Source organism: Narcine bancroftii, chromosome 3 (assembly GCF_036971445.1).
Source record: "Narcine bancroftii isolate sNarBan1 chromosome 3, sNarBan1.hap1, whole genome shotgun sequence".
Taxonomy (NCBI): domain Eukaryota; kingdom Metazoa; phylum Chordata; class Chondrichthyes; order Torpediniformes; family Narcinidae; genus Narcine; species Narcine bancroftii.
The window spans coordinates 220,432,436-220,446,478 of NC_091471.1; the positions used below are offsets into that span (position 1 = coordinate 220,432,436).

Here is a 14,043-nt window from a genome sequence, read left to right on the forward strand (position 1 = left end):
TTAAAATCCCTTCTTGTGGAATGAGCTGGTAGCAATTGTGAAGGATGGTCTGTTCAATGCAGAGGCTGGTGGAGTGGAAGAGAAATTGATGGGAATTCTGTACAAAATAAGAATAGCCGCATTGTGCATTTCATTCTTCGCAAAGACCTAATCATGGTGATTTTTAAAAAAGTTATTTTAAAATTTGAATACAGCTCGATAACAGGCCCTTTCGATCCTGAGCCCATACTGCCCAATTACACCAATTAACCTACAAACCCCATATGTTTCTTGGAATGTGGGAGGAAACTGGATCACCTGGAGGAAACCCACGTAGTCATGGGGAGAACGTACAAACCTCTTACAGACTGTGGCGGATACAAACTCGGGTCACTAGTGCTGTAATAGCGTTGTGCTAAACTACTGCACTAACTCATCTTGTATCATCCTCTATATTTCAGGTTTCAATCTAGCATGAACAGAAATATCAGCTCTGCAAGTAATGAGCACATCCAGTGAAAATAAATAAATGTACAGAAAATCAGCTATCATCCCTCATGGCTATCATAAACATTCTCCATAAAATAAATTTGAAGGAACTATCTAAATCATCTTGTACAGCAAAAAAATTAGTCACTTCCAAATACTTTATTTAATAATTACAAATATTCCATGGCACCTTGTAACTGTCAGATGGAGGAGATCCTTTTGCTCCTTTGACATGCACAGCTCCACCTTCTATACCTGCAAAATAAAAGAATTTAAAAAGTACATCTGTTTTAGTTTTGGTGTGCCATCATCAGAAATATGAATAATCCTTAAATTTTAACAAAAATAGTCAGACATTTCAGACATTTCACACTTTTATAGGAAATTAGTGAAATAGTAACAAAAATATTCTGACATTTTAGACATGTAGCACTTTTACAAGGAAATTAGCGAAATATAAAAGATCAAATCTATAAATTAACTGGAACATAAAATAAAAATTAAAAATTTGTAAAATACTGTGATAATTTAAATTACAGGTCAATTAATAAAGTGTGCTAGGCATGAACAAAGTTTTTAATGCAAACACTCAGTGCAACACTAAAAGAAGCATGACTATACCAATCTGAAAATGGTAACTACAGTATAATAGTGAAGTATTAAAAAGAATTTGGGCCTTAAAAGCATGCTAAACTCAATTGCCTCTGATATGGGTTACATTATATATTATATTATAAATAAATATATTTTTAAAAGAGATAGATTGTTGGGGTTTAGTGTAGGCCACTTCACAAACAGATACTTACACTTCACATCTCATTTAAAATGCAAGAGCTTTGCTGAACCATTCATGCAGGGACCAGTGGCTTTGCAAAAGACAATGGAACTGCTTTGGAAGGAACTTCAGAAGCAGGTGCAAATGGAGAAGTCCAGGCTCAAGTGCTAATAAAGATCTTTCAAGGATTGGGTTTGGAGCCCTGCAAGGAGTGCTGGTTTTTTTTTTACAAGCAGAGAGAGAGAGAGGAAAGATTAAAAAGGAATGATCTCTTAGAGAGAGAGAGAAGTCAATTCTACAGTGGCTTTTGGAGGCTGCAACATGGCAAGCTGGCAGGCTTGTTGAAAACCCCATTTTGAAGATGGGTTGTGAGTTGAGCCTGTTCAAAACCCTTGTCCTTACAAGACGAAATGGCTGGCAAGAGTGTTTCTCCTGAAATAAGGGAAACAAGAGGAACTGTGTGGTGACCTAGAAGAAGGGAGAATCCATGATGGGGCTAGTTTCTTTGGCAAGACATTGAAGTGGCTGTTCGGAGGAAATCAGTTTATGCGTGTCCAACGAGCAACAAATATCTCTCTGAAACCAACAAGAACCTTCCTGAGCAGTAACCATTTAACTTTAAGCACCAGAGCCTGGTGAAGGTTCTTAAATGTTAAATTCTGATACCGGTGAACTTGGAGAAATGAGAAGTGAATGACTGGACTATTAAAGCAAAGAGCTTTCTTGAACATATACACATTTCAGACAAGTGCGCTTAGAATTAGAACGGGGTTAAGTTAGGTTAATAGTAATAAGTGAAAGTTTGATCCTGCTTTTATGTTTAAAGAAATTTAAAAGCAACTTTTGTTTAAGTAACCATTTGTCTTGGTGAATTTCTATTGCTGCTGGGTTTTGGGGTCCTCTGGGCTAAAAACACTACTTTGTAAATATCATATTAACTGAGGATACAATGTGCATTTAAGTCAATTCTTTTTTGAAGTTGAAGTGTTTGATTAACCCAGTGCAAAGACCTACAATAAAGGGACTTTTCAATGCCTTTCATGAAGCCTGGAGTCAGACCAAGAGAAGTCTGGTGAAACACATTGCAACTGGAAGAAACCATCTCTAACATGATTCTCAGAGATTTTGGTGTTTTTCTACTCATATATTGTTCATTAACAAGAGGATTCACATGATTCATTAATCTCCACTGTAATTTATAAATAGTTGACTTTTACAGAGATAAAATGGCTGCTTGTTACAGTTTACAGAGAAAATAATTCTAAACTGTATTGAGAATTCCCCAGCTTGAACACTCACAAAGCAAATCATTGCTTTACCAAGTGATACGATATTTAGCTTTCTAAAAAACATCTGCACTTTTCCCAGCAGTTATATTAACAACATCTAAACAAAAAAGGTTCATGCACAAGTTCAGGAAGAGATTAAATTCTATGAACTTGGTTATTATGAAACTTGTCATTCAGATCCTAAACAGACGTCACCTGGCAGGATAATAGCTGGAACATTCAGCTATTATTGCTGCTTGTTAGTGTTATTATCCTGCAAATGATGCACTTAAAATAACTTTCTTTCTTTGGCTTGGCTTCGCGGACGAAGATTTATGGAGGGGGTAAAAGTCCACGTCAGCTGCAGGCTCGTTTGTGGCTGACAAGTCCGATGCGGGACAGGCAGACACGGTTGCAGCGGAAAATTGGTTGGTTGGGGTTGGGTGTTGGGTTTTTCCTCCTTTGCCTTTTGTCAGTGAGGTGGGCTCTGCGGTCTTCTTCAAAGGAGGTTGCTGCCCGCCAAACTGTGAGGCACCAAGATGCACGGTTTGAGGCGTTATCAGCCCACTGGCGGTGGTCAATGTGGCAGGCACCAAGAGATTTCTTTAGGCAGTCCTTGTACCTTTTCTTTGGTGCACCTGTGTCACGGTGGCCAGTGGAGAGCTCGCCATATAACACGATCTTGGGAAGGCGATGGTCCTCCATTCTGGAGACGTGACCCATCCGAACAGGAGTGTGGGTATGACAACGGCTCTGTATACGCTTATCTTTGTGAGGTTTTTCAGTTGGTTGTTTTTCCAGACTCTTTTGTGTAGTCTTCCAAAGACGCTATTTGCCTTGGCGAGTCTGTTGTCTATCTCATTGTCGATCCTTGCATTTGATGAAATGGTGCAGCCGAGATAGGTAAACTGGTTAAAATAACTATTGGTCATAAAATAGACCTTGTTAATCACAAGAAATATGGCCATCATCCTACTCACTGTTAAGCATTAAAGTTACACTGTCTGTGCATTTCCTAAGAAGTTCCTCATGGTCAGGAAATAAAAGTTATGGAAGGGAAAAGATATGTAGGAATTATCAGGATCACTGAAATAGAACAAGAGTCTAAGCAACAGAGAATTAGGGGGAAGTCACAATGCATAGTTACTGCAAATTTACTTTGACACCAAGGTGGCTTACGCACAAGTTCTCCAACCTTAGTCAAGAGGAGTTTAATTTTTTTCAGTTCAGTGAAAGATGGACTGAGAATGAGTAAGGAGGCAGAGTGCCGCACAGTTTGAATGGAGGCAGGAGATATCAATTTACGTTACAACAATTGTGTGTGTGACTGTGCATGCTGCCACTGTCATTCCAACTGAGCTCTGCCAAATTCTTGCAATTTCCCAGGAGTTATGCCAGATATCTTCCCACTGAATCTGGTTGATATGGTGCAGGTTCAGAGACCAGTCATTTCAATGGAGAGGATCAGGAGGGGTAAGTTAGTTTTGGCGACCATTATTTGCTACAACTTCAATATATTTTGTGGTTTCCTAAAGTGAATGTAATTTAAAAAAAAATAACTATTTTTGCTTCAAGTTAAATTTTAATTACAAGGACAATTAATGCTTAATTTTCCCTGATAATTTTGAATGTTTGTTAACAGGTTCCAAGCATATATATTGGCAGCAGGATCAAAGTGTTCTTTTGAATCTCTCCATTGGCCAATTAGTTTCAGCCCATAAAAAGAGGAGAGGCTCAAGCAGAACGGCCAACGGATCAGTGTAGGAGTGGGACTTTGAGGGTTTGGCTTGAGAGGCTTGGGTGAGAAGATGGTGAGGAGAAGATGCAGGAGTTGAGGCAAGGTAGAGACAGGTTTTTCTAACTTTTATTTCCTATTTAATAGACAGTGAGAATGGCAGGGAAGCCAAAAGCATTCCTTACGACTTCATCTATGAGAAATGCCTCCAATTGCAGCTCCTTACCGAGTTAGGGAATTTGAACTGTAGATAGATGAAATCTGGATCATTTGGGAGGCAAAGGGGGTGAAACACAGGAGTTACAGGAATGCTGTCACACCTGGGAGGAAGGAAGAAGGTAGCTGGGTGAAAGGAGAGGAAAAGGGAATCGACAGTTAGTGCAAGGCACCCCTGTGGTCATTCTCCTCAATAACAAGTACACCATTTTGGATACTGTTGGGGGTGGGACTTACCAGACACAAGCCATGGCTATCAGGTCTGTGGCTAAGAAAGGAAGGGAAGGGAGAAGAGGTGAGCTGTACTAATTGGGGATTTCATAGTTAGGGGGACATATAAGACATTCTATGGAAGAGATCAAGAATCCTGGATGGTATGTTGCCTTCCTAGTGCCAGGGTCAGATCAAACTCACGCCATTCTCAGGAGGGAAGGTGAGCAGCCAGATGTCGTGGTCCATGTAGGGAACAATGATGTGAGTAGGATGGGTGAGGAAGACCTGCAAGGTGAGTTCAGGGAGTTAGGCACTAGGTTGAAGGACAGGACCTCCAGGGTTGTGATTTCAGGAATGCTACCCATGCCACATGCTAGTGAAGTTAGAAATAGGAGGATAATGCAGCTTAACACTTGGGTAAAGAGAAAGTGCAGGGGGGAGGAGTTTAGGTTTCTGGATCATTGACCTCTCTTTCAGGGAAGGTGGAACCGGTTCCGACAGGTCAGTTTGCACCTGAACTGGAAGGAGACTAATATCCTTGCAGGAAGATTTGCTAGTGCTGCTCTGGGGGGGGCGGGTTTAAACTAGATTTGCTAGTGCTGCTCTGGGGGGGGCGGGTTTAAACTAGATTTGCAGGGGGATGGAAACCAGAGTGCCAAAGTAGATAGGGAAGTGGAGGGGGGAAAAGATGAAGTATAGATTGCATGTAACGTCACAAGTCAAAGGGTTTTACATGATGACAATTTTCTCAGGGGCAAGAAGTATTGTAAGAAAGTAAGAATAACTTAGAGAGTGGACTGGCACATGGAATTATGACATTGTGGCTATTAGTGAAACTTTGCTGCAGGAGGGGCAGGTCTGGCAGCTCAATGTTCCGGGCTTCCATGATTTCAGATGCGATAGAACTAGGGAAATGAAAGGGGGTAGAGTGGCATTGCTCATCAGGGAAAATATCGCAGATATGCTCAGGAAGGACAGACCAGAGGGCTCATCTACTGAGGCTATATGGGTGGAAGTGAAGAAATGGGAAAGGTATGATCACACTTATGCAGTTGTATTATAGACTGCCCAATAGTCAACGAGAGTTGGAGGAGCAAAATCTGTAGAGAGATAGCAGACATTTGCAGGAAACAGAAAGTTGTGATAGTAGGAGATGTGTTGGGGAACATTTTGGGTCCAGTGATCTTAATGCCATTAGTTTCAAGTTAATTATGGAGGAGGATAGGTCTGGTCCTCGAGTTGAAATTCTAAATTGGAAAAAGGCCAATTCTGAGGGAATGACAAAGGATGTGCGAGGTCAGTGGAAGACCATCAAAGGTGAAATTTTGAGAATACAAAGTTTGTATGTTCCTGTCAGGATTAAAGGCATAGAGAACTTTGGTTTTCAAGGGATACTGGGGATCTTGTTTGGAAGTAAAGAGAGGTGTACAGCACATATAGGCAACAAGGAAAAAATGAGGTCGTTGAGGTGTATAAAAAATGCAAGAAACACCTCAAGAAAAAAATCTGGAAGGCTAAAAGAAGATGAGGTTGCTTTGACAGGCAATGTGAGGGAAAATCCTAAGGGTTTCTACAGGTATATTAAGAGCAAAATGATAGTAAGGACAAATTTAGTCCTTTTCATGATCAGAGTGGTCGGCTACGTATGGAGCCAAAAAAGATGGGCGAACTCTTAAATTTTTTTTTGATCAGTTTTCACTCAGGAAATGGGCCCAGAGTTGAGAGAAGTAAGGAAAACCAGCAGTGAGGTCATTGAACTTATATAGATTAAAGAGAAGGAAATGCTGTCTTAAAGCAAATAAAGGTGGATAAATCCTCATGGCCTGACAAGATATATCCTCGGACTTTGAGGGAGGCAAGTGTGGAAAATTCAGGGCGAAATATTTAAAATGGCTTCAGCGACAGGAGTGGTGCCAGAGGACTGGAGGGTACTCGTGTTGTTCCGCTCTTTAAAGAAGCTCAAAAAGTAACCCTGTAAATTGTAGTCCAGTGAGCTTGATGTCAGTAGTAAATAATTTATTAGAAGGTGTTCTAAGCATATGCAAGTATTTGGATACCCAGGGATGGATTAGGGATGATCAAGATAGCTTTGTGCATGGTAGGTCATGTTTAATCAAAAAGTTTTTTGAAGAGACTATCAGGAAAGTTGATGAAGAAAAAGATGTGCATGTTATCTACGTGGACATTAGTAAGGCCATTGACAAGGTCCCATAGGAGAGGTTAGTCAGGAAGGTTCAGACATTATGTATTTATGGGGAGGTAGGCAACTTGATTCAACATTGGCTACATGGGAGAAGCCAGAGAGTGGTAGTGGAAGATTCCTTTTCAGACTGGAGGCCTGACACTAGTGGTGTGCCTCAGGGATCGGTGCTGGGACCATTATTGTTTGTCATCTATATCAATGATCTGGATGATAATGTAGTAAATTGGATCAGCAAGTTTGCAGATGTCATAAAGATTGGAGGTGTTATGTACAGCAACAAAGGCTTTCAAAGTTTGCAGAGGGATCTGGACCAGCTGGAAAAATAGTTTGGAAAAATGGCAGATGGAATTTAATGCAGGCAAATGTGAGGTGTTGCATTTTGGAAGGACAAACCACGCAAGGACATACACGGTAAATGGTAAGGTACTGAGTGTGCGGCAGATCAGAGGGGCCTTGGAATACAGATACATAATTCCCTGAAAGTGGTGTTACAGGTAAATAGGGTTGCAAAGAGAGCTTTTGGTACATTGGCTTCATAAATCAAAGTATAGATTAGAGTATCTGAGTTAGGATGTTATGGTAAAGTTGTATAATACACTGGTGTGGCCAAATTTGAAGTATTTATGTGCTGTTTTGGTCACCTAACTACAGGAACGATATCGATGAGATTGAAAGAGTGCAAAGAAGAATTACTAGGATGTTGCCCGGACTTCAGGAATGGTTACAGGGAAAGGTTAAACAGATTAGGATTTTATTCCCTGGAGTGTAGAATGAGGGGAGATTTGATCAAGGCATTTAAAATTAAGATATTTAGACAAAATAAATACAGGTAGGATATGGGTTAAGTGTGAAAAGGGAAAGGTTTAGGGGGAATATTAGGGGGAACTTCACCCAGATAGTGGTGGGAATGTGGAACGAGCTATCAGCTGAAGTGGTGAATTCGGGCTCAATTTTAACACTTAAGAAGAATTTGGGCAGATGCATTGATGGGAGGAGTATCGAGGGCTGTGGTCAGGGTGCAGGTCAGTGGGACTAAAATAATAGTTCAGCGTGGAATAGAAGGGCCAAAGGGTGTGTTTCAGTGCTGTAATTTTCTATGGCAGCTTGGTTAGCACAGCAGTTAGAGCAACCCTATTACAGCATCAGGATTCAAATCTCTGTGTATAGCTATGTTCTCCCTGTGTCTACGTAGGTTTTCCCCAGGGGCTCTGGTTTCCTCCCACCCTCCAAAAACATTTGGGGTTTGTAGGTTAATTGGTGTATTTGGGTGGTTTGGGCTCATGGGCTGGAAGGGCCTGTAACTGTGCTGTATCACTAAATTAAAATTAAATTTTTAAATGTAGACACAACACGGTAATGGACCATTCAGCCCATGAGTCCGGGCTTCCCAATACATTTCAAACGATGGGAGGAAACTGGAGCCCCCAGTAAAACCCATGCAAACACAGGGAGAATGTACAAACTCTTACAAACAGTGTGGGATTCAAACCCCCAGTCTCGATCGCTTGCGCTATAAAGGTGTTGTGCTAAAGGCTACACCAACTGTGCCGATCACTAAATTACAACTACATTAAATTAAAATGTATAAGAGAAGTTGAGTTATTTGAAGTGTTTTGACAACAGCAAGCTGGATGACGGTTCCAGCACGATACGGACTGAACTTGGACTTTGCTCCATGGAAGTCACAGGAATGAAAAGTTGACTTTGGGAATTAAGTTGCTGCTGCATCAGGGTGGAGGTAGGAGAGTTATAAAGGCAGATGGCTCTCTGCTCAGAGGTAGGCTGAATGTCCACATGTTTTGTGTTGTATATTGTGTGAGGGACAGGGCATATGGTGGTAAGCAACTTCCCCAAAATCTTCTCATGCACAGATTCATCAGTGCTGTCAAAGTGATTTAAAAAAACAAGCACCAAGGCCACAGACTATGGATGAACTTGTAGACAGGCTGTCAATACGAACTTGAAGGAAGTTTGAAGACTTTCTCCACTCTGACACTGCCATTGTCATGATTACCCTTGACTCCATTAAAATTGTAAAACTTAGCAATGAAGGTCTCCAGTCACAAATTCACAGCTACAATTGGGAAGAAGATATTTCAGGGGACCACGGAGATTCTATAATAATCACAAGACAAAGGAACAGAAACAGGCCACTAGGCCCATCGAGTCTGTTCCGTAAAACTACACTAAGCTACTCTACCCTAGTTCCAATTTCCGGCCTTTTCCCCATATCCCTTGACGCCCTCACTAATGAGATACTTGTCTATTTCTTGTTTAAATACTCCCAGTGATCTCACTTCCACTGCTGTATGCGGCAGCAAGTTCCACAGATCTACGACCCTCTGGCTAAAGAAGTTCTTCCTAATCTCTGTTTTATACTGATAGCCTCTAATTTTCAGACCATGACCCCTTGTCCTTGATTCACCCACCAAGGGAAACATCTTACCCGCATCCACCCTATCTAAACCTTTCAAAATACAAAAAGCCTCTATGAGATCTCCTCTCATTCTCTATACTCCAATGAATACAACCCAAGAGCTGCTAAATGCTCCTCGTACATTAGCCCTTGCATTCTGGAATCATCCTAGTAAATCTCCTCTGCACCCTCTCCAACAACTTCACATCCTTTCTAAGATAGGGGGCCCAAAACTGCATGCAATACTCCAAATGAAGTGTCACCAGTTCCCCATAGAGCCTCATCAACACCTCTTTACTCTTGTACACTATTCCTCTTGAATTCCTCACTTTCTTCACTACCAATTTCAGCTGGTCATTAACTTTTAGGTTTCCCTGCACGAGGACACCCAGGTCCCTTTGCACATCCAAGGTCTGAATTTTCACCCCATCCAAATAGTATTCTGCCTGTTTGTTTCCACTGCCAAAATGTACAACTGTACATTTCTCTATGTTGAATCTCATCTGCCATAATTTTGCCCAGTTTCCTAATCTGTCTATATCCTTCTGCAACTTTACGGTTTCTACTACACTTCCTACTCCACCACCTATCTTGGTGTCATCCGCAAATTTGGCCACAAAACCATTTATACCACAATCCAAATCATTAATATAAATTGTAATCAGCAGCGGCCACTGTGGAACACCACTAGTTACAGGTAGCCATCCAGAACAAGAACCCTTAATTTCAACCCTTTGCTTCCTGCCTAGCAGCCACTTCTCTATCCAGTTTAATAACTTCCCTGTAATTCCATGACCCTCATCTTATTTAGTAGCCTAATATGCGGCATCTTATCGAAAGGCTTTTGAAAATCTAAATAGATAACATCCACAACCTTTCCTTGTCTATCCTACTTGAGATTTCTTCAAAAAACTCTAATAGGTTGGTCAGGCAGGATCTACCCTTTAAAAAACCATGCTGACTTGGTCCTATCCTGTCGTGCATCTCGAGATATTTCATCACCTCATCCTTGAGGATCGACTAATATCTTCCCAATCACCGACGTCAGACTAATTGGCCTAAAGTTTCCTTTTTTCTGTCTCCCACCTTTCTTAAACAGCGGAACCACATTTGTGACCTTCCAGTCTTCTGGAATCTCTCCAGAGTCTATCGATTTATGGAAGATCATCGCCAATGGATCTACAATCTCCAAAGCCACCACTTTCAAAACCCACGGACGCACCTCATCAGGCCCGGGAGATTTATTAATCTTTAATCTGTTTAGTTTGCCTGGCACGATTTCTCTAGTAACCCTAACTGAATCTAACTCTACTCCCTGAAGCTTTTGTCTGTCTGGGATATTACTAATGTCTTCCACGGTGAAGACAGATGTAAATATTGATTAAGCACCTCTGCCATCTCTTTGTAACCCATTACAATTTCCCCAGCATCATTTTCTATCAGTCCTATGTCAACATGGGTCTCTCTTTTATTTCTTATATTTGAAAAAGCTCTTAATATCATTTTTAATATTGTTAGCTAATCTTCTCTCATAGCTCATCTTTTCTTTCCAAATGACATTTTTTGTCTCTTTCTGAAATTGTCGAGAGGAATCTCAGTACTCTGATTTCCCACTAATTTTAGCTTCCTTGTATGCCCTCTCCATTGCTTTTATCATAGCCTTCTCCTCTTTTGTCAGCCACAATGGTACCATCTTTCCCTGGACAAATTTCTTTTTCCTTGGAATATATCTATCCTGCATGCCTTTTATTACTTGCAAAAATATCTTCCAGTCCTGCTCTGATCCTCCAGTTAGTTTGCTTTCCCAGAAAGGAGATGAGTCTGAGTGGACTGACTGTGGTAACTAAAAATGGATTTCCCTTCAGCTGGGTGCAGCGAAAGTCATTGCCAGCATAATCCATAATTAACTCCTCCACTTGGCTGAAGAGCTGCTTCCTGAATTGCAGATTAGATTCCATCTTTTCAGAGTCTCTGTGACCATGATGTTCATGACACAACTCCAATACCATTTCTATCTAAATTGTCACAAAGTTGAAAATACCAAACTTATTCTTTAAATATATTATAAAATTACGATGATCAAAATTTCCACCATATTTTATAATACAGTGATGTTTTATCAACAATGTTAAATGAATTTTACAGATTGCAATACCAGCTAATCATCAAAGAGCTTTGTGTTTGAAAGATATGATCCAAACAACAGACCTGATATTTCAGACACAGTAACTTGGGAGAAATTGCAGACAACATCAGGCAATTGGTAGTGGCAGGGATCACCTATCTCATATACAAGCTGCTCAGTAACAGTACCAAATGATACCAGGCCTCCAGTCTTAGGTGGCTTTGAAAGGATGAAGCTTCCGTCAGAGGAACACTCAACCACAGGAAAACCAATGTTATCCCTGGAAAAGAGAATAAAAATTTAAGCAATATGCATTTAAGTTATGGGGAATATCTGAAAAATATAATGAAAATACACACAAACTGTACAGTTTAAAAAGGATCCATCTACTGATTATCCAGGAGGACAAGTTTGAGATATGAGCATATTTTTGATTTAATTTGACTGGATCAGATACAACTGGCTGAATTGTAATCTTTAACATCCTGCATATCTTTATTGTATTACTATTGTGTTCTGCTTCATGAATGTTTCACCATTTTTTGACTTGCACTCCATTCTGACGTAGATTGGTCATTATGATTGAGCTTGAGATTCTGGTATCAGTGCAAAACAACAAACTGCTGTTGGTTAGTACAGAAAGTGGACGTTCAGCACATCCATCTGTTTTAATCTTATTTATAAGCAACTTGAGCAGCTGCCCTCAATGTCTGAGTGATTCAAGAGTTTGTCTTGAAACTTTTAAAAATGTTGTCAGAGAACTTTCCTCCACCATCTTCTTAGTCAGTAGGTCCATTCTGAGCAAAATAATTTTTCCTCAAATCCCCTTTAAACTTACTCCTCACCTTAAACTACTGTCCTCTTATCAGACACATCTCCGTTATGGGGAAACATTTCTCACTCCAGTCTCATAATAGTCAATCTGTCAGGTTTCCCAAAGAAAACAAACCCAGCCCATGCGGTTTCTCCTCATAGTTGCATTTCATGCAATGTCTCCTCAATCTATCCCCTCCAGGTCAATCCTGTTCTTCCTAAAGAACATTGACCAGAAATTCACACACTCTTCAAAGTTTCATAACATTGCATTATGACCTTCATGCTCTTAAATTCTATGCCTTGGCTAATGAAGTCAGCATCCAGTTTGGTTTCTTCACACTCTTTTCTATCTGTGCTACCATATTTAGGGATCTTTAGACTTGTTCAGCAAGATCTCCCTGTTCCTGAATACTTCTTGGGTTCCCACCATTCAAGATCTCAGGAATGAGTGTCTCCAATGAACAGAGACAAACATGTTGGTGTGTGTGATAGTACAGATTCTATCACCAATGTGTATATGTACATATGTTCAAATGGTAGTGTAGGATGACTGTGATTGGCTGAGAGTGTAGCCACACCTATTGGCAGGTCTTAAAAGGATTGCTCCTAGCCAGACCAGGTCATTCTGGACTGGTTGACCTACTTGTGATATGCTCCAGTCTTTTAGTTCATAAAAGCCTTGGTTTGGATGAACAAGTCTTTGGTTCTTTCGATGCGGCAGTGAACAAAGTGTACCAATGCCTCGACTTTCTTTTAGGATGGCACAGTTGATGCAGTGGTTAGAGCAACACTATTACAGCGTCAGCAACCTGGGTTCAAATCCGACACTTTCTGTAAAGAGCTTGTACGTTCTCCCCTGTGACTTGGGTGGGCTTTCTCTGGGTGCTCTGGTTTCCTCCCTTCCTCCAAAAGCAAACGAGATTGGTAGGTTAATTAGGTATAACTGGGCAGCAGTGTTCCAATGGGCTTCTGCCGTGTATAAATTGAGTTTAGGAAAAAGACTAAGGGAGTTTGACGTGTTCCCCCTGACCCTCAACAATTTTTAAAGGTACACCATCAAAAGCTTACTTGCTGGATGTATCACAGTAAGGGAGCTGCCCTGCTCAAGATCAGAAGCTACAGAAGGATGTGAATGCAGCTCAGAACATAATGAAAACTTCCCTTCCCTCCATGGACTCCAATGATATCTCCCTCTGTCTAGGAAAGGCAGCCAACATACTGAAAGACCCATCACACTCTGGGCATATGCTCTTCTCCCTCTTCCCATCAGGGAGAAAGCTTAAGAGTGAGAAAACGTACACCAACAGCCTTGCACTCAGTTTCTCCCCACAGCTGTCAGGCTCCTTTCTTTCTTTTTAAAATATTTTTATTGCATTCAACATAATCCATATACAAATTATGAATGTAGAAAAGAAATATGATTAAAGTAAATGCAGAATATGACAAATTTTACATTTCATCTCTAATTGTTAAATATAATTGATTGTTAAAATGATTATGCAACCTCCAGAAGATGGACGGATCAGCCCTAGAGCACCCATATCATCTAAAACTGCCGGTTATGATAGTATTCTATAAATGGGCCCGATACCTTTTCAAACTGAAACTTTTTATCTTTAATATTATACCTAATTTTCTCTAAACTTAGATATGTCATTACATCGTGTAGCCACTGTACATGAGTCGATGAGAGTTCATCTTTCCATTTCATTAAAACTGCTCGTCTGGCTATCAATGTGCTAAAAGATAAAACTTTCTCTTGAGGCGCCGGTTCGCATAAAAAACCAAATAGGGTAATTAAAGGGCAT

The 14,043-nt window shown here is 40.5% G+C and overlaps 1 protein-coding gene across 3 annotated transcripts in view; it reads right to left on the reverse strand.

Annotated features, from left to right (window-relative positions):
* Positions 1–14,043, reverse strand: part of lratb.1 (lecithin retinol acyltransferase b, tandem duplicate 1) — a 212,554-nt gene that overhangs the window by 133,361 nt on the left and 65,150 nt on the right. For 2 of the 3 annotated variants that reach the window (XM_069926673.1, XM_069926675.1), the window contains exons 9-10: positions 11,503–11,699; positions 659–723 (exon numbers count right to left, since the gene is read on the reverse strand). In XM_069926673.1, the coding sequence (XP_069782774.1) occupies positions 659–723; positions 11,503–11,699 (262 nt within the window). The remainder of the gene's footprint in view (positions 1–658; positions 724–11,502; positions 11,700–14,043) is intronic. The other variant, XM_069926674.1, reaches the window with a different exon arrangement.